This window comes from Labeo rohita, chromosome 16 (assembly GCF_022985175.1).
Source record: "Labeo rohita strain BAU-BD-2019 chromosome 16, IGBB_LRoh.1.0, whole genome shotgun sequence".
Classification (NCBI taxonomy): domain Eukaryota; kingdom Metazoa; phylum Chordata; class Actinopteri; order Cypriniformes; family Cyprinidae; genus Labeo; species Labeo rohita.
Window position 1 is genome coordinate 1,171,039 of NC_066884.1, and position 21,129 is coordinate 1,192,167.

Consider the following 21,129-nt stretch of genomic DNA (forward strand, 5'->3'; position numbering starts at 1 on the left):
CACCAGTGTGCATGCACGGGGAAGAGACCGGTCTCCCGAGGAGAGGTGCACTCAGCATTTCAACAGCGGTGGTGATGAGGCTTCATTTACGTCAGATGTGCCTCATCACACGCTGCCAGACCTGGCTGTTTCGACCTCCCTCCTCTCTCGCACGCCCACTCCCATTGGGAGCCTGGTGAAGGGTGGCGATTACTGGACAGGGTAGCGATGATAAGCAGGGGGAGGCTCTGACTCGTCACATTCGCATAAAAATCAAAGTATACTTTGGTATTAAATCTCACATGAAACTACCGCCATTAAATCGTCATGTCAGCATATGAATCCAGTAAAAATGGAACTTAAAACTAATAGCTGTAAGTTCAAACTCCAGAAGTAATGATCTTTTACAATCATTGAACATGAAGCTTAAAGCCTGTTTCATAAAGCAAGCATAAAGATCATGAAAGTGAAACTGACACAGATGTAGAGCTTCACACTGACAGTGTTTCTGTGTTCTGTGTAAATTAAGCTGCGACTCTACACAGAAAATAAACAGACTATTGGATCACTACACTGAGTATTGACTTGATTGTTAGTTTTAAATACCTGTTTCTCTGTCCTCTGTTCTGCAGCTGATACAATCTCATGGTTTTTATGTTCTATAATCGTACACAGCAAACATATACATTTCTGATCAGTGCAACAGAAAACCTCAAGGATCTTCTCATGTTTCTGGCAGATCATCTCCTGCAGTCGTCCAGTGGCATCAGTCAAATTGTGTCTCTTTCCTTTAAACCAACTCTCATGTTGTTCAAGGTGATTCTGACAGTAAGAGTTCAGACACATCAGACAGGACTTGACGGCTTTGTATTTTGTTCCAGTACAGACGTCACACTGCACATCTCCAGCTCCAGCGTAACAGTCAGCAGGAAGTTTGTTCTTCTTCAGTTTCTCCACCACTTCAGTCAGCATGGTGTTTGTAGCTAAAGCAGGTCTTGGACTGAAGGTCTGTCTGCACTGAGGGCAGCTGTAGACTCTCATCTGATCCTCCTGATCCCAGCAGTCTGTAATACAGATCTTACAGTAACTGTGTCCACACTGGATGGTCACTGGATCCTTCAGGAGATCCAGACACACTGCACACACAAACTCATTCTGAGAGAATCTTGCTTCTGCCATTTTACTGCGTGAATGCAGAGACACAAACACACAACAGCTCAAACACACTTTCACTTTCTCTTTCCCTGAACTCATGTGATTCCTGTTTCCTGGTTCTGTGTTTGAGTGACGTGTATAAAACTGGTGTGTATAAAGCTTGCCAAAGCACACGGCAGAAATAAAGATTATGATTGCATCAGGAAAAAAGGGCAGGAAGACTGGCTTAACGTTATAATAATTCATTGATAAGTGTTTTCTGTATTTTCAGCTGGAGTGATGAAGGCAACAACACTGATGCCTGTTTCACACTGAATGTGCAAGCAGAGCAGAGGCCGTGCAGAATCTGTTCATATGCAGAGCTTGAGCAGCATGCGCACATTGTGCTTTCACACTGGAAGCGTTTGTCAAGCGCAGCTGAACTGCGACTTGTGTACTGCAAATAGAGACAAGTATTGCCCATTATGCCACCTTCTGCTGTGATGCAACAGTGTTCCCCTCCTACTGTCTGACACACACATGCATATAATCAGGGTTCCCACGGGTCCATGAAATCCTTGAAAGTTTGTGAATCTGAAAAAAAATTTCAAGGCTCTGGAAAGTTTATGAAAATAAACATACAGAGATAAAGGTCCTTGAAAGTGCTTGAATTTATTTTGTGCAAGTTTTCTGGAAATAAATCCCTGTTATTTCCTCTGGCCTGCTAAGGTGTTATTTCGCCAACTCTTTGTGCTCTGTGCATACTAGCTTGCTTTAATTACATTAGTTAGGGTGACCATACATGCTCTTTTTTTTCCCCCGGTCATGTCCTCTTTTTGGACCTAAGAAATGCATCCACCCAGCATTTCTAAATCGCCCAAAATGTCCAGGATTGGGCTTTTGCTTTCTACAGTCGCCATTCATTGTGTGCGTTTTGGTATTAAAGCCTTACGCAAGATTGTTTTCTTGATTCTGCTCCTGCTGAATGTTGGGCAATTACCGCCTGCTTATGCAATCATTCTTATATTGCATATCATTTTCACGCATCAGGGAGTCTCTATAATATGTGGAGTATTTAAATCTCTTTGAATGAGTGGCTCTTTTGATGACCATCAAAAGAGGCGAGAGAATCATCAGCTCCACACTTCACCCAATAACCTGCACCAACATCAGATTTGACAAAAACACAAAAAACCTAACGCCTGTTTCACACATACTCCGTCTGCAGTGCGTATGCGTTGCGTATTTTTTTCCGCACCCATGTTAACGGATCAGAGCGTTCACACTGCACGCGGTTGCTGTCCGGCAGTGCGTTCCAGATGCGGTGCGTTTGCAGCAGTGCAGCGATCGTTTCGGCACAGAGTCTATTTTTGCTGTGCTGGAATCCGGAACAGCAGATTGTTTGTGGGCAAAATGAACGTGGATTGGCATTAAATTGTAATAAATTCATAATTTACGCACAATTAATGTGTGATACTTTGTACACAGTAAATTAGAAAAATAAATCCAATAAAGAAATAAAGAAATAAAAAAAAGGAAAATACATAAATGAGCACAGTACTTCTAAAAACTTGCATAATGCGATCAGATATGTTTTTTCCCTACAAAAATGACTTTATATCGTTGGAGGAAGAGGGGGAGTTTAATCGCATCAGCCAATCACGTGGCGGAACTACAACTACTCAAAACAAGGTGACGTGGACGACACTCGTCTAATTGTGGAGGTGGAAAAACACAGAATTCTGTACGACCCGCAGAATTCGTTGTACAAAGATTTGATTGCGAAGGAAAGAGCATGGGAAACCGTTTCTTCGGCTATTGGTTTTGCATAAAATCGAGGATTGAACCGGCGTCAGTAGCGCACTGCAAACGTGTCCTGTGTGAAAGCACAATGACCGCTTCCTGCTTCTGCACCGCATACGTAACGCACACGGACTGCATACGCACTGCAGACGGAGTATGTGTGAAACAGGCGTAAGACAGTTTAAAAGCTCAAGTTGTCACACACACACTCACTCAATTTCAACAGCTCAGAAAATTTAATGTCATGTACACATTTTAACGACTGATCTATAATACAGTATATTGTTAACAATTTGTATCCTAAAAATAACAACACATTCCAGGGTCAGCAAACAATTAAATGCATGACATTAAAAACAATGACTGGTGACACTTGAAGACAAGAACACAAAACATTGAAAAGGGGAGGATAATGTGAATAATGAAAATGATTTATAGACTGTGTGATCATTTGAATTGAAAGATAATTTTGATAGTAATAATAGACATGATTGATGTGACACTACATTAAAAAATAAATAAACAGAGTTTGAGAAAAGCACAGAAACACATGTTCACTCAGCAGGACTCACACACACACTGATCTTACTGTCTATATGAGGATTTATTACACACATTTATTCTGACATGTTATTTCACTGACAGAAGTTCAGCTGCAGTATTAATGTCATGAAGAGAAAACAAGAGACTCTATAACATCTCACTGTTACTGATTCATCATCAGCTCAAAGCATTATGGGTAGAATCTTTTGTCAGTCTGTTCTGATTCATCAACACAGTTTCACTGATGATCCTTGATTAACATGAAACCCAGCATAGAGCGGCTGAGTGAATGTGGTCTGGACTGTGTGGATGAGGCTCATTGTGTCAGAGACGCTGTAGAAGGACAGAGTTCCTGCACTGTGATCCACAAACACTCCTATTCTACTGCTGATGGACTTTACAGGGAGATCAGTCTTTATGTTATTGTGTCTGAATGAGTAACTGGAGGGAGAGCAGATCAAACTCCAGGACTGATCATTATATCCAAAGAAACAGCAAATATCTCCCTTCCTGCTGATGCTCTTATATGACACTGATATACAAACACCATGATTCCCACTCCACTCCAGCTCCCAGTAACAGCGTCCACACACACTCTCTCTACACAACACCTGACGCCACGCACCAAATCTGTCTGGATGATCAGGATATGGATGATTCGTGCCAGTACCAGTAATCACTCTGTTCTCCTCAGAGAGATGGAGGAGTTTATTCACTGTGTTCAGATCCAGAGTGAGCTGATGGGAATCTGATGGAGATAAAACACATCAGAATCAGGAATTATGAATCTGTTTGATGTTTTCATGTAGCTGAACTCTTCATGTTCAGTGTATCATCAGTGTGTCAGTACAGATGAGCAGATATCCTGTGCAAATCATCATTTACATCATCAATTATAAAACTCTTCAAACATGAAGAGAGTTTTTCTGCTTGTTTTCTTACTGACTTACATTGTAGGAAGTCGTTCCTGGTCCTGGGAACAATGTTGTTGAATGTGACTGTGGAAATCAACAGACATGAACAGTGTGATTCTCATGATCCTGCATCCATTCCTAACACATTTCTAATATGATGTTCTCCATGATATGAGATGATGATGGACTCGTTTCTGAGAGCAGATGAATCTCCAGGACTTTACCTCTGTCTGAGATCTTCTTGAGCTCCTCTTTGCAGAAATCCTCCAGTTTGTGTCTCAGCTGATGGACAGATTTTCTTAGACCATCAAAAGAGAAGAGAGAAATGAAGGGATCATCATTTCCATCTGTAGATTCAGGAGGTGCTGAGAGAGACTGGAAACTCTACAGAAAACAGAAATCAAAACTCATCAGCTCCACACTTCACCCAATAACCTGCACCAACATCAGATTTGACTTGACTGATCTTTAGTAACTCACCTCAATCCAGCACTTTCACAACATCAGCTTCATTCTTCTCATATTCATTATTTCACATTACGTCTACAGATTCTAGATATTTCTGTGTTCAACCCATGGACAAGATGAACGTTTCTGGCCTAGAGCTTGTAGATCTGTGTTACCTGCAGGAACTGGATGTGATCCTGTGTGTGTGAAAGCTGCTCCAGCTCAGCGTCTCTCCTCCTCAGATCATTGATCTCCTGCTCCAGTCGCTCCAGTCGTCCTTCATCTCGACTCACCGCTCGCTTTTCCTGATCTCTGATCATCTGTATCAGCTCAGAGCAGCTTCTCTCAATGGAGCGGATGATCTCAGTAAAGATCCTCTCACTGTCCTCCACTGCTGTCTGTGCAGAGCGCTGTTAGGACACACAGTGATTCAGGCTTCAGTGGGACTGAAAGAGACAAGAGAGTCTGAACTGAGACTGAGACAAACTTCTCTTCTTCTCCAGACTCACCTTATGAGACTCCACAGCCTCTCTCAGCCGCTGAAGATCTTTCTCTCTCTGCTGGATTCTCTGCTGGAACGTCTTCTGCGTCTCCTTCAGCTGCTTCTGCAGGACAAACAGATGATAGTGAATATCACAGAAAACTACTGACACTAAATAATCATGTGAACAGATGGATCTGATAACTAATGGCTGTAAATTCATTTACAGCCACTGTACATGAATTATCATGAAGATTGAGTGTTTCACATCTCAAGTTATATAAAAGTGAAACAGACATAGAGCTTCACACTGAGTGTTTCTACTGTGTAGCAGAGCTTACTTTATGCCTGACAGGTATATATTTTGTCAACGAAACAACTCCATTGTTTTGTGTTGTAATCAAAACCTGTTTTTCAAAACATTGTTGATATGGTTTAACGGTGCATTTTCAGCAAGCAGTTAAAATTCTTCTTGCAACTGCTGTTCATTTCTGCTGTTATGTGCAGTGTGAATGCTGTAATATGATTGCAGATATAAACACAAATTAAATGAGTTTCGGCAATATTTCATCAGTGTCTAGTTTTAAATACCTGTTTCTCTGTCCTCTGTGCTGCAGCTGATACAATGTTGTGGTTTTTATGTTCATCTGTCGTACACAGCACACATATACATTTCTGATCAGTGCAACAGAAAACCTCAAGGATCTTCTCATGTTTCTGGCAGATCATCTCCTGCAGTCGTCCAGTGGCATTGATCACTTTGTGTGGCTTATGTGAATGAAACTCCTCATGACGGTCAAAATGAGTTTGACAGTAAGAGTTCAGACACATCAGACAGGACTTGACGGCTTTGTATTTTGTTCCAGTACAGACGTCACACTGCACATCTCCAGCTCCAGCGTAACAGTCAGCAGGAAGTTTGGTCTTCTTCAGTTTCTCCACCACTTCAGTCAGCATGGTGTTTGTAGCTAAAGCAGGTCTTGGACTGAAGGTCTGTCTGCACTGAGGGCAGCTGTAGACTCTCATCTGATCCTCCTGATTCCAGCAGTCTGTAATACAGATCTTACAGTAACTGTGTCCACAGGGAAAAGCCACTGGGTCCTTCAGGAGATCCAGACACACTGCACAGAAGTACTCATCCTGATCCACTGAAATTCTGGCTCCTGCCATTTTATTGCCTGAATTCTCAACTACACTTCAGTTTCTCTTTCCCTGCACTGATGAGTTTAAATACTTTCTGTGTTTGAGTGACGTGTGTAAAACAGGTTTGTTTTTGAGTCTGTAAAGCGGGTTCCTCGTTCCTGCTCCTGTATAGCTGCATTCCTCTTTAGTTTTGTTTTGGCTGTTATTAAAATAAATGCAAGGACTGACTAGTTGATTCAGGTGTGTTTAAATCAGATCAAACTAAACTAGGAATGTGGAAACTTGATAATGAAATGTGTACTCAGACAAACGTCCAAAGAATACAGGAGAAAGACAACGCTGCAAACATCCAATAATACTGGTTCCTAATTACTACACTTGTACTGCAGGACTGAACATGTTTCAGATTTACAGTTTCTTCATAATCGCAGTGATGGATCAGTTTTCTAAAAAGAGTGGTGGTTCAGTCTTCCCACACCAGGGGCCGGTTGCATAAAGGGGTTAGACCAGTCTTAAAAAGTAAGTCAGCCAAATTTTTCTTTATGTCTGGTCCTAATGTTTTATATTCAGTTACAGAAAAATGTAGATTAGTCCAAGCTGGATCCAAAAAATAAGACTGATTACTCTTTGGTTAACTGCTAGTTTATCAGACTAGTACTTAAGACGCTGTCTTAACATAGAGGCTAAGTTTATGCAACTGGCCCCAGGGCGCTTACAGTGCAACCACTTCAGTGGCATTTGCAACAGAAAACTACTGTGTGCGACTATGAAAAAAATATTTAGGAAAACCAGTACGACTGACCCGATCAGCATATTTGTGTTTGCGCTGAGAGGAGCTTCAAAGCATTGACTAATGTATCACAGACATATCTCACCAATCATTTCATAAACAAAGTGTAAATAAGAGATGGATTGTGCAGTGTAGAGAGCTTCATTGATTATTATGGAACTTCGTGAGATCGCAGTGAACTGAGATGAGTGACAGCTTTTGATTTTTAAAGGAGTTTGTAAATGAGATACTGATTTAATACAACAGTTTAATAAACAAGAAGTTAATATTAAGTGACTTATATTGTTTGACTATAACACTATTGCCTGATTTTGCAAACAAAGTCACGACTGAGCCGCTGTGCATCTCCATTCAAACACAGCGGTGTTTCGTTTATGAATAAACATTTGTCTGTAAACAAATCTATCAGAGTCCATGATTCAATTACCCATTCATAAAGACAGTTACTTGCTTTATTCCTGAATGAATCAGCCGTTTGAACGAATCAAATGAATGAATGATTCAGTAATTAAATCAGTGACTTGCTGCCACCTACTGGCAGTTTAATTTTTAAAGTATCTTTTCAGTTATTTAAATCATTTAGTATTTCTATATTCAAAATTGTATATTTAAAACATTAATGTCAACATGAATTTATGAATTTGATTGCACTGATGCCATCTCTGAGCCTCATTAAACATGAAAATACATTTGTTGGCCTGGGCATTGCTTTTGGTTTGTAGATGTGTTGTCAGTATTGGGTGAGTTTGTTGCTGGATGCTGTGGACACTAACTTGGTCTTGTTCATCTGACTGGAGTGGGGTCTGTTTGATGGTGGAGGTGTTTGGTGATGATCTGCTGTAGGTGGTTTTGTCTGTGGGTGTCCTGGTTCAGTCTGGGTTTTTGGTAGTGTCCTGATGTGGGCCGGGTCTCTGGTGTAAGAGGTGCTCTCTGGTAGTGTTTTCTGTAAGGGGTGGGGCTCCCGAATGATGTCCAAATGCAGGGTGTTTCATGTCGTGGGTGGGTCTTTCAGTGTTTTTTCACACACCTGGAAACAGCTTTTCCTCTTGTAGGAATTTCGCATTGGGGTCCATGAGGATGTTGATTCCACCCTGTGTGTTTTGTGGCTGTGGTCTCTCAGCAACATTATTAGCACTACCATGAGTTAAATTTTGTGCTTCTTTTTTTAATTATTTTTTTTAATAATAAAAAAAGACTGATATGATTTACTTCAACACAAACATAGTTTGAAAAAAAGCACAGAAACACGTTCACTCAGCAGGACTCACACACACACTGATCTTACTGTCTATATGAGGATTTATTACACACATTTATTCTGACATTTCACTGATAGAATTTCAGCTGCACTATATAAGAGAAAAGAAAAAAAAGAGACTATAACCTTTCATTGTTACTGAATTATTAAGCTCAAAACTTTACGGGAAGAATCTCTCGTCAATCTACAGTATCACAGATGATCCTATATCAACATAAAACCCAGCATAGAGCGGCTGAGTGAATGTGGTCTGGACTGTGTGGATGAGGCTCATTGTGTCAGAGACGCTGTAGAAGGACAGAGTTCCTGCACTGTGATCCACAAACACTCCTATTCTACTGCTGATGGAATCTACGGGGAGAACAGTCTCTATGTTATTGTGTCTGAATAAGTGTTTGTGGGGACGTCGGATGAAACTCCAGGACTGATCATTAGATCCAAACACACACTCTTTACCCCGTCCCTTCCTGCTGATGCTCTTATATGACACTGATATACACAGATAATCTCTTCTCCACTTCACCTCCCAGTAACAGCGTCCACACACACTCTCTCTACACAACACCTGCCACACATCATCAAATCTATCTGGATGATCAGGATATGGTTGATCTGTATAAGTGAACGTAATCACTGTGCCAGACAGATGGAGGTATTTATGTGCTGTGTTTGGATCCGGAGTGAGCCGATGGGAATCTGATGGAGATAAAACACATCAGAATCAGGAATTATGAATCTGTTTAATCTTTTCATGTAGCTGAACTCTTCATGTTCAGTGTATCATCAGTGTCTCAGTACATCATTCACATCAATTATAAAACCATAAAACCCTTCTACAGGAAGAACATAAGAACATGAACACTGAATTTTTATGCTTGTGTCTTTTTTTTTTTTTTTTTTTTGCTGACTTACATTTTAGGAAGTCCTTCCTGGTTATGGGAACAACGTTGTTATATGTTACTGTGGAAATAATAGTGATGATACATTTTATTTAAGGCGCTTTTCAGATCACTCAAGATCACCGTACATCAGGAGCAATAAATAAAAAGAACCATGAAACAGAAGCAACATATGACAGTTACAAAATGACAACAATAAGAAAAAAAAACAAACATAGATTATAGTGTAGAAAGTAATCATGTACAATAAGCTATTCTGAATAAGTGCGTTTTGAGTTTAACTATAAATTGGGGTAATGAGTCTAAATTACTGATAACTGGGAGAAAATTACAAAGGCGAGGAGCAGCTTGGCTTAAGGCTTTTTGACCCATGGTGGTTAAACAAGCCACGGGTGTATGGAGGAGACCCAGTGAAGAGGAACAGAGAGTTTGAGAAGGGGTGTAGGGCTGCATAAGATCTGAAAGGTAAGGTGGAGCGAGGTTATGAAGAGTTTTCAATGCAGAATTTGATGGGAAGCCAATAAAGCTGTTGAAGAGATGGAGTAATGTGCTGTAAAGATGGAGACTGGGTTATGTTACAATGGCAGTACTGTGTGGGTGGGAGATGGATGGAGACAAGCAGTAAGTACTCACAAACAGTAAGTTTCACAAAAATGAAAGTAGCATGTTTGGGTTATACTATTAATGTCAAATGAAAGAGTGCTTTTGAAGATAACCCCCAGTTTCCTAACCTGTCGAGGAGGAGAAATGGAGGAACCATCAATGGACAATAAAAAACTGCAGGATCTCGAAAGAATAGAGTTAGTGTCTATAAGGAGTACTTTAGTCTTACTGCCAGTAAGTTTAGGAAAATTGGCAGAGAACCTAATTTTTATTTCGTGAAGACAGCTAGTAAGGCAGGTGGTAGAAAGTCAGGTTTGTAGATACATAAAGTTGTGTATCATCAGCCAAACAGTGGAATTTAATACCAAATTTAGAAAAGATGCTACCAAGTGAGAGAAGATAAATTAGGAACAATAGAGGACCTGGGACAGAGCCTTGGGGGACGCCACAGCAGGATGCTTAGAATGAAATCCGACTGAAAATACTCAATTATAAATGATTATTACTACGGTGAGCAAGGCACGCTTTTACCAGATGAGTTGGTAAGGGATCAAGTGTACGTGGAAGAATTAGATTTGTAAATGAGATGGGAAAGTTGTAGTTCAGATGGCAAGGTAAAAGAAAGAAGAGTAAGAGGGAAATCAGTTGAGACACTGTATAATGAATTACAATACGGGTTAGCCAAGGAGGCCAACTGTTGGTGGATAGCACTTATTTTGTCACAAAAAGTTCATCACATTGAGCAGTGCAGTACAGATGTGCAGTAAGACTGTCAGATGGTTTCAGAATATGATTTACATTGGAGAACAAGGCTTTAGTATTATTGTCTCCAGACTCAATTAGATGTGAATGAAACTCATATTTCTATAGGAAGAACATAAACACACTCAGTTTTTCTGCTTGTTTTTTTACTGACTTACATTGTAGGAGGTTGTTGCTGGCCTTGGGAACAATGTTGGTGAATGTGACTGTGGAAATCAACAGACATGAACAGTGTGATTCTCATGATCCTGCATCCATTCCTAACACATTTCTAATATGATGTTCTCCATGATATGAGATGATGATGGACTCGTTTCCGAGAGCAGATGAATCTCCAGGACTTTACCTCTGTCTGAGATCTTCTTGAGCTCCTCTTTGCAGAAATCCTCCAGTTTGTCTCTCAGCTGATGGACAGATTTTCTCAGACCATCAGAAGAGAAGAGAGAACTGAAGGGATTGTCATTTACATCTGTAGATTCAGGAGGTGCTGAGAGAGACTGGAAACTCTACAGAAAACAGAAATTAAAACTTATCAGCTCCACATTTCTCCCAGCAACCCGCACCAACATCAGATTGGCTCACACAAGTGATCAAATGTGTTATTTCCATGTTCAGTGTGGAACAAAGTGAACGTTTCTAGACTTGTAGATCTGTGTTACCTGCAGGAACTGGATGTGATCCTGTGTGTGTGAAAGCTGCTCCAGCTCAGCGTCTCTCCTCCTCAGATCAGCGCCTCTCCTCCTCAGATCATATCTCCTGCTCCAGTCGCTCCAGTCGTCCTTCAGCTCGACTCACCGCTCGCTTTTCCTGATCTCTGATCATCTGTATCAGCTCAGAGCGGCTTCTTTCAATGGAGCGGATGAGCTCAGTAAAGATCCTCTCACTGTCCTCCACTGCTGTCTGTACAGAGCGCTGTTAGGACACACAGTGATTCAGGCTTCAGTGGGACTGAAAGAGACAAGAGAGTCTGAACTGAGACTGAGACAAACTTCTCTTCTTCTCCAGACTCACCTTATGAGACTCCACAGCCTCTCTCAGCCGCTGAAGATCTTCTCTCTCTGCTGGAACGTCTTCTGTGTCTCCTTCAGCTGCTCCTGCAGGACAAACGGATGATAGTGAATGTCAGATGAACAGATGAATCCAGTAAAAGTGTAACTGATAACCAATGGCCAATTTTTGATCAGTTTTTGATTACAATCATTGTACATGAATTTACATGAAGCAAGAAGTCTCTTTCACACTGCATGTGTAAGTATTATAAAAGTGAAACTGATGTAGAGCTTCTGACTGACAGTGTTTCTGTGTTCTGTGAAATTATGCTGCAGCTCTAACAGAACGTAAACAGACTATTGGATCACTACACTGAGTTTTAACTTGATCACTAGTTAAAATACCTGTTTCTCTGTCCTCTGTGCTGCAGCTGATATAGTGTCGTGGTTTTTATGTTCATCCATCGTACACAGCACACATATACATTTCTGATCAGTGCGACAAAAAACCTCGAGAATCTTCTCATGTTTCTGGCAGATCATCTCCTGCAGTCGTCCAGTGGCTTCAGTCACTTTGTGTGGCTTACGTGAATGAAACTCCTCATGACGGTTAAAATGAGTTTGACAGTAAGATTCTAGACACATCAGACAGGACTTGACGGCTTTGTATTTTGTTCCAGTACAGACGTCACACTGCACATCTCCAGCTCCAGCGTAACAGTCAGCAGGAAGTTTGGTCTTCTTCAGTTTCTCCACCACTTCAGCCAAGATGGTGTTTCTAGCTAAAGCAGGTCTTGGACTGAAGGTCTGTCTGCACTGAGGGCAGCTGTAGACTCTCATCTGATCCTCCTGATCCCAGCAGTCTGTAATACAGATCTTACAGTAACTGTGTCCACACTGGATGGTCACTGGATCCTTCAGGAGATCCAGACACACTGAACACAAGAACTCATTCTGATCCACCGAAATTCTGGCTGCTGCCATTTTACTGCTTGAATACAGAGACACAAACACACAACAGCTCAGCTACACTTTAGTTTCTTTTTCCCCTGAACTCACGTGTTTCCTGTTTCTGTGTTTGAGTGATGTTAGTAAAAGCAGTGTGTCTTCAAGTCTGTAACGTAGGTTCCTCTTTGCAGCTGAGTTTAGTCTTGAGGCTCTTGGCTGTTATTGAAGTAAACACAAAGACACTGACTAGTTGTTTCAGGTGCATTTAATTCAGATCAAACTAAACTCTGGGGAACTCTGATATTGAAATTTCCACTACAGGGCTCTTCAATTGGTGGCCCACCAGTCATTTTCAGACAGCCAGAGGGAAGAATACATGCAGATCGCACATAAGCCTTGAATTGTGTTTGCACTAGTTAGTTTGTCCACAAGGTGGCAACACTGGCCTGGGTCAGCCGAAAAAAAAGGAAGAGACACAACAACAAGAATTTACTGGAGATTGCAACATCAACAGATGACAGTGTTGACAAGTGCATGTGTGAGGGGGTTAAGAGATTTCCACAACTCTAGTTTAAACTAGTCAGTGTTATAAAGACAGTGTTATTGGTGAAAACATCTGCTGAGAAATAGCTCAAACGCTGGATGAAGATTATTATCAAAAGATGTATAGTGTGAAAATCTGCATGTTTGACTGTACACATACGCTGAGCCGCTTCAGACAACACGCCAGTAATGCTTTGATGGACAAAAACACACAATTATATCAAAACTCACAGTTTTGGCAAGTTACCTCATAAACATAAACCATCCCAAGATGCAAATTAAACTTATGCGCAAAACTGGAATTTTGCATAAAACATTTACAAATAAAGCACCGTTTCCATCCAACAAGTCAAAGAGAACAAAATTGTCACTTCAAGAAAAATATCACCAAGAAAACTAGGAGACGCCACTGAATGCAATAATTTCTTATGTATAATAAATTACTTGTGCCTCAGAGCGAGCAAAGGTAACACAATAAATGCTGTCATTGTTTGCGGTGGTGGATGCTGCTGTTTGGGAACGCAGTCGTATAGTTCATGATGACAGACTTAGCTCAGTGCATTTCAGAATGTTCAAAAAACATTTCAGATGCTGTGCAATGAGAACAGTCAACTGGTTAGCTGAGATATCCCATCCCATCATGCAAAGTCACATGATTTTTTTTTTTTAGATGTGCATGGAGGAATTTATTCATTAAATGTGTTTTCATGGTAGTTTATGCAAATTTTTTTCTTCTCGGCTAAAAAGTTTATCCTACTCTTTTGTGCACATACGTTTTTTATGCACATTTTTAGAATTTATGCACATCTTGGCATTTCCATCCGGCTATTTTTTTTATGAGTTATTCCAAAATGCACATAAAAATAGGTGGATGAAAACATAGCTATAGTCTTAAACGAAAGAGAGAAAATGGGATATGTATCAGATCCGCATCATGCATGTCAGGTTTTAAAGAGACAGCATTGCTTTTAAAGTGAAACCTGCAGTCTGTCATTGATGGAAATCAAATAAAAAAAGAAAAAGAGAAATCACTCCACTGCTCTAGTCTCTGATTGATTTTGTAGCTTGAATAAAGATTAATCTATATAGTTTATGCATATATAACTTATAGTTTATATGAAGATCGTTTTAGGTTCACTTAAATTGTTATATTTCTCAGAAATTAAAATTTAAGAGACACCAGAAGCAGTATTGGTATCAGTGATACTGGTCTTCATTAATAATAGGCTACTTACAAAAAGTTACCATTTAACACATCTAAAATATACAATCTCAATTTCAGATTTCAATCAGCAGAAGTTGAGAAAAGCACAGAAACACATGGTCACTCAGCAGAACTCACACACACTGATCTTACTGTCTATTTGAAGATTTATTACACCTGCTCTATTTCTGTTTTCCTCCCTCTATGTTGTACCATAATGGGGAGTTGAACTCGAAACTCAGGCGGAGCCTTGGGTTCAAGCCTCTGTTGAGGACAATAGGCCAAGTTCATTTACAATTAACCATCAGGACTGGATGGGCAGGTGAACTCATGAATTGCATGACGATAAAAGGCAACGACTCACGACACCGGAAGACAAAAGAACGCAAAACACTGAAAATGACAAGAACTATGTAAGGTGAATAATGAAAATCATTTATTGACTGTTTGTGATCATTTGAATTGAAATGGAAATTTTGATAGAAACAATAAACATGATTAATGTGACACTACATTAAAAACTCAATGACTGATTTCAGTCAACACAGAGTTTGAGAAAAGCACAGAAACGCTCAGCAGGACTCACACACACACTGATCTTACTGTCTATATGAGGATTTATTACATGCATTTATTCTGACGTATTATTTCACTGATTCATCAATACAGCTGCACTGATGATCCAGAATCAAACCAAAACCCAGGATAGAGCGGCTGAGTGAATGTGGTCTGGACTGTGTGGATGAGGCTCATTGTGTCAGAGACGCTGTAGAAGGACAGAGTTCCTGCACTGTGATCCACAAACACTCCTATTCTACTGCTGATGGACACAGGGAGAACAGACTTTATGTTATTGTATCTGAAGGAGTATTTGGAGGGAGAGCAGGACAAACTCCAGGAATGAGGATTAGATCCAAACTTACACTCAAAACCCCATCCCTTTCTGCTGATGCTCTTATATGACACTGATATAAACACTTCTTTCCCACTCCACTCCAGCTCCCAGTAACAGCGTCCACACACACTCTCTCTACACAACACCTGAGCATAATAATCAAATCTGTCTGGATGATCAGGATACGGCTGGACTGTGTCAGTGACAGTAATCACTCTGTTGTTCTCAGACAGACGGAGCCAATTATTCATTGTGTTCAGATCCAGAGTGAGCTGATGGGAATCTGATGGAGATAAAACACATCAGAATCAGGAATTATGAATCTGTTTGATGTTTTCATGTAGCTGAACTCTTCATGTTCAGTGTATCATCAGTGTGTCAGTACAGATGAGCAGATATCCTGTGCAAATCATCATTTACATCATCAATTATAAAACTCTTCTTTCACCTTCTACAGGAAGAACATGAACACACTCAGTGAGTTTTTCTGCTTGTTTTCTTACTGACTTACATTGTAGGAAGTCGTTCCTGGTCCTGGGAACAATGTTGGTGAATGTGACTGTGGAAATCAACAGACATGAACAGTGTGATTCTCATGATCCTGCATCCATTCCTAACACATTTCTAATATGATGTTCTCCATGATATGAGATGATGATGGACTCGTTTCTGAGAGCAGATGAATCTCCAGGACTTTACCTCTGTCTGAGATCTTCTTGAGCTCCTCTTTGCAGAAATCCTTCAGTTTGTCTCTCAGCTGATGGACAGATTCTCTCAGATCATCAAAAGAGAAGAGAGAAATGGTGGGATCGTCATTTCCATCTGTAGATTCAGGAGGTGTTGAGAGAGACTGGAAACTCTACAGAAAACAGAAATCAAATCTCATCAGCTCCACACTTCACCCAATAACCTGCACCAACATCAGATTTGACTTCACTGATCTTTAGTAGCTCACCTCAATCCAGCATTCACAGAATCAGCTTTCTTGTCATATTCATTAAATCACATTAGAGCTACAGTTTGTAGTATTTGCCACTTAAACTGAAACTAAATGTGATTTCCAAGTCATCCCAATCATTCATTCATGACCTTTCAACCTGTTGCTTTCTGAAATAAGCGAGAGAGACGTTGCTGCACAAGTGATAAAAAATCTTGTTTATATTTCTGTGTTCAGCACGTGGTTCAAAATCATTTTTAGACTAGAGCTTTAATGAAAACTTCTATTAAACTACTTTATGGCATACTAAATACAATGAATATTGGGGCAAATATTTGCGAATATCCCCATAATACCTGATTTTACCAGTAGCCTAGATTAGATCTAAATAAGCACATTTTTTCTGGATATGCACTTTTTTAAATATTTCTATTGAATGCGGTCACTGATAGTCACTATAAAAAACAAAAACAACATTTATGTAGCACTGATTACATAAATACAGTCATGGCCAAAAATATCGGCATTCTTGCAATTCTGTCAGAAAATGCAGCCCTTCTCTCAGAAAATTGTTGCAGGTGCAAATGTTTTGGAATTCACTTGGAAAAAACTGCTTCAGGTCATTCAGATTTGAAGGATGCCTTCTCCTAACTGCTGTTTTGAGATCTCTCCACAGGTGATCTGTGGGGTTCAGATCTGGACTCATTGCTGGTCATTTCAGAACTCTCCAGCACTTTGTTTGTAACCGTTTCTAAGTGCTTTGAAGCATGTTTTGGGTCATTGTCTTGCTGGAAGACCCTAGACCTCTGGTGGAGATGCAGCTTTCTGACATCCAGTGCTAGAAGCAGCAAAGCAACCCCAAAACATCTTTGAACCTCAACCATGTTTGACTGTAGGGACTGTGTTTTTTTCTTTGAAGACCTCATTTATTTTTCTGTAAACAGTGCTGTGATGTCCTTTACCAAAAAGCTCTACTTTTGTCTCATCTGTCCACAGTACGTTCTCCCAGAAAGATTGTGGCTTTGGCACATAAGTTTTGGCAAACTCCAGTCTTGCTTTTTTATGCCTTTGTGTCAGCAGTGGTCTCCTTCCATAGCGTCCCTTTTCATTCAGATGGTGACAGATAGTGCAAGCTGACACTGTTGTACCCTGTGTCTGCAGATCAGCTTGAATTTGTTTGTAAGTTAATCAGGGTTCCTTTATTACAATACAATCCTTCGTTGTAATTTTTCATTAATTTTGCTCTTCTGTCCACGTCCAGGGAGGTTAGCTACAGTGCCATGGGCTGTAAACCTCTCGATGATATTGCGCACAGTGGACACAGGAACATTAAGATCTCTGGAGATGGACTTGTAGCCTTGAGATTGTGCATGTTTTTCCACAATTTTTTCTCTCAAACCCACAGACAACTCTTTACACTTCTATCTTTTCTCCATGTTCGGTGTGACACAAAACACAAAGACTGAGTCAACTTTTCTCCATTTAAATTGGTTGCAAGTGTGATTACTATATTTTCCACATCTGTTACTTGCCACAGATGTGTCTGTGATGTATTTAATGTATTTGTTACAATTTTGACAGTGTGCCAATAATTTTGTCCAGTCCATTTTACCAAGTTTGACTTTTCTCTGTTTTTTTGTGTTATTGCAGTGCAAACAAAAACAATAAGCACGTGAGTACCAAAACATTTGCAATTGGAACAATTTTCTGAGAGAAGTGTTGCATTTTTCTAACAGAATTGCAAGGATGCTGATATTTTTGGCCATGACTGTACATCTTGATTATTGCTGGGATTTTGCCACAATTTTTGTGAAGAAAACTGAAAGCCATTTGTGAGCACCATCTTGTTTAAAAGAAAATGATCAGAGGAGCCTGATTATGTAATTAGACACTGATGAAATGTTTCTCTGTGAGTCTCCTGTCAGCAGGATATGGCTCAAGTCCACTATGATGGTGTTCTTCTAGATCTGTGTTACCTGCAGGAACTGGATGTGATCCTGTGTGTGTGAAAGCTGCTCCAGCTCAGCGTCTCTCCTCCTCAGATCATTGATCTCCTGCTCCAGTCGCTCCAGTCGTCCTTCAGCTCGACTCACCGCTCGCTTTTCCTGATCTCTGATCAGCCGTATCAGCTCAGAGCGGCTTCTCTCAATGGAGCGGATGAGCTCAGTAAAGATCCTCTCACTGTCCTCCACTGCTGTCTGTGCAGAGCGCTGTTAGGACACACAGTGATTCAGGCTTCAGTGGGACTGAAAGAGACAAGAGAGTCTGAACTGAGACTGAGACAAACTTCTCTTCTTCTCCAGACTCACCTTATGAGACTCCACAGCCTCTCTCAGCTGCTGAAGATCTTTCTCTCTCTGCTGGATTCTCTGCTGGAACGTCTTCTGCGTCTCCTTCAGCTGCTTCTGCAGGACAAACAGATGATAGTGAATGTCACAGAAAACTACTGACACTAAATCAATGTGAACAGATGAATCCAAGTGAAACTGATAACCAATGGCTGTAGGATCAAACTCCAGAAGTGATCATCAGTCACACTCATCATTCATGAATTAATATGAAGCATAAAGTCTGTTTTACACTATAAGTGTAAGTATTATAAAAGTGAAACTGATGTAGAGCTTCACACTGACAGTGTTTCTGTGTTTTGTGTGATTACGTTGCAGCTCTACACAGAAAATAAACTATTGGATCATTACACTGAGTATTGACTTGATTGTTAGTTTTAAATACCTGTTTCTCTGTCCTCTGTTCTGCAGCTGATACAGTGTCGTGGCTTTTATGTTCATCCATCGTACACAGCACACATATACATTTCTGGTCAGTGCGACAGAAAACCTCAAGGATCTTCTCATGTTTCTGGCAGATCATCTCCTGCAGTCGTCCAGTGGCATCAGTCAAATTGTGTTTCTTTCCTTTAAACCAACTCTCATGTTGATCAAGGTGATTCTGACAGTAAGAGTTCAGACACATCAGACAGGACTTGACGGCTTTTTATTTTGTTCCAGTACAGACGTCACACTGCACATCTCCAGCTCCAGCGTAACAGTCAGCAGGAAGTTTGTTCTTCTTCAGTTTCTCCACCACTTCAGTCAGCATGGTGTTTGTAGCTAAAGCAGGTCTTGGACTGAAGGTCTGTCTGCACTGAGGGCAGCTGTAGACTCTCATCTGATCCTCCTGATCCCAGCAGTCTGTAATACAGATCTTACAGTAACTGTGTCCACACTGGATGGTCACTGGAACCTCCAGTATATCCAGACACACTGCACACATTAACTCCTTCTGTTCCACTGAAATTTTGGCTTCTGCCATTTTGCTACTTGAATACAGAGACACAAACGCACAACAGCTCAAGCAAACTTTCAGTTTCTCTTACTTTGAACTTGTGTGTTTCCTGTTTCCTGGTTCTGTGTTTGAGTGCTACTTACTGCCTGTGACGCCCCAAGGCGCATGTGGCAGCAACGAAGTCTCCCGTTTTTTGCTCATCATAGGCCAGAAGGTCTTACATGCCCCAATTGTAATTGCTATTTCTTAGTTCTTGTTCCACTGTTCGGTGCCAGGTTGTCTTTGGCCTCTCTTCCTCTTTCCATCGGGGTGTCCAATGAAGAGCTGTCTTTATGATAGATCCATTCTCTCCTCTCAGCACTTCTCTTCTTCTTTACGTCATCCTGCTTACAGCGAGACAGCAGGCTTTGGCCAGAAGATACAAAGTATTCTTCATTGGTTCTTAGTATGAAAGGTGGACAGCTTGGTCAAGTCTTGTGTCATTCGCCGGCGTTCTGCTCTATAGAGAAGCACTGGGAAAACACAGCTGTTGTAGAGTCTCAGTTTGGTTTTGACACTGTATTGTGAAGATTTCTAAATGATGTTCATGTTGATGATGACATTGCTTGCTTTGCTGAGTCTGTTGAGTTTTGAATGCCTTTCTTACTTCGGCTGTCTGGTGTGATGATGCTGTCCAGGTACATGAAGTTTTTGGTAGAGGGGAGATTGTGACTTTAATTGGAGTTTGTACTGTAGTGTTCAAGTTCATAACTTCTGATTTCTTCTGGCTGATCTTATGGTCAACTTGGGAACTGTATTGACTCAATTTTCTCTGTCTTGTCCTGCATATGCCGATTGGTGTGAGAGAGTAGCACTACATCATCAGCAAAATCTAGATCTTCAAAGGGTGGAAAAGATCATCCATCTGATGCCAGTATATCTTGCTTCTGCCAATGACCAGAAGCTCCTGGTCAGCTGCACCATGTGATTTGGTATTCCATATGCCCTCATTATGCACCACAAGCTATCTCTATAAATACTGTAGAAAGCTTTCTCAAAGTCTAGAAAGTTTCCATACAGTTGCCGTCGCCATTCTGCACTCTGTTCGATGATGTTACGTAGAACAAATGTTTGTTCCATGCAGCTCCTGCCTTTTTTGAACCCTGCTTGTTCATTTCTTTCAGTTCATTTCAGCTGTTTCATTAACAGCTTTACATAGTCTGCTTATAATCACCTTGAATCACTCAATGTCCCTCATGTTGTTACAGGCGGACAAGGGGATGGGTGATATGACCAAAATCTTATATCACAATATGAGTACATTTTATTTCACAGTAACAATGTATTTCACAATATAGCTACTTTTTGTTAAATAAGGTCTTTATGATTTTTTTTTTATTTTTTATTTTTTAGAAATGTCATAATTCTTGTCACCTGTGTCAATATCACAAAAAATAATACTAGCCTAAATAAATATAATAATAATAATAATAATAATAATAACAAATAAATATAAAATGCTACATGCGTTGTATAAAGTAATCAAATGTATAAAAACGCTGCATATTCTTCACTGTGTAAATTAAATATATA

General features: G+C 40.4%; 2 protein-coding genes and 1 pseudogene across 6 annotated transcripts in view; 1 reads left to right on the forward strand and 2 right to left on the reverse strand.

Moving 5' to 3' along the window:
• LOC127179019 (tripartite motif-containing protein 16-like) overlaps positions 1-13,024 on the reverse strand; it is a 21,103-nt gene extending 8,079 nt beyond the window's left edge. The window contains exons 1-6 of one of the 3 annotated variants that reach the window (XM_051132263.1): positions 12,151-13,024; positions 5,330-5,425; positions 4,997-5,230; positions 4,598-4,757; positions 4,410-4,457; positions 3,134-4,207 (exon numbers count right to left, since the gene is read on the reverse strand). In XM_051132263.1, the coding sequence (XP_050988220.1) occupies positions 3,687-4,207; positions 4,410-4,457; positions 4,598-4,757; positions 4,997-5,230; positions 5,330-5,425; positions 12,151-12,729 (1,638 nt within the window). In that variant the 5' untranslated portion in view covers positions 12,730-13,024 and the 3' untranslated portion in view covers positions 3,134-3,686. Of the gene's footprint in view, positions 1-3,133; positions 4,208-4,409; positions 4,458-4,597; positions 4,758-4,996; positions 5,231-5,329; positions 5,426-5,892; positions 8,665-12,150 lie in introns of those variants that run through there. The other 2 variants (XM_051132262.1, XM_051132264.1) reach the window with 2 other exon arrangements.
• cdk14 (cyclin-dependent kinase 14) overlaps positions 1-21,129 on the forward strand; it is a 230,623-nt gene that overhangs the window by 139,957 nt on the left and 69,537 nt on the right. The gene's annotated exons all lie outside the window — the stretch shown is intronic.
• LOC127179020 (tripartite motif-containing protein 16-like) lies at positions 14,897-20,046 on the reverse strand (annotated as a pseudogene).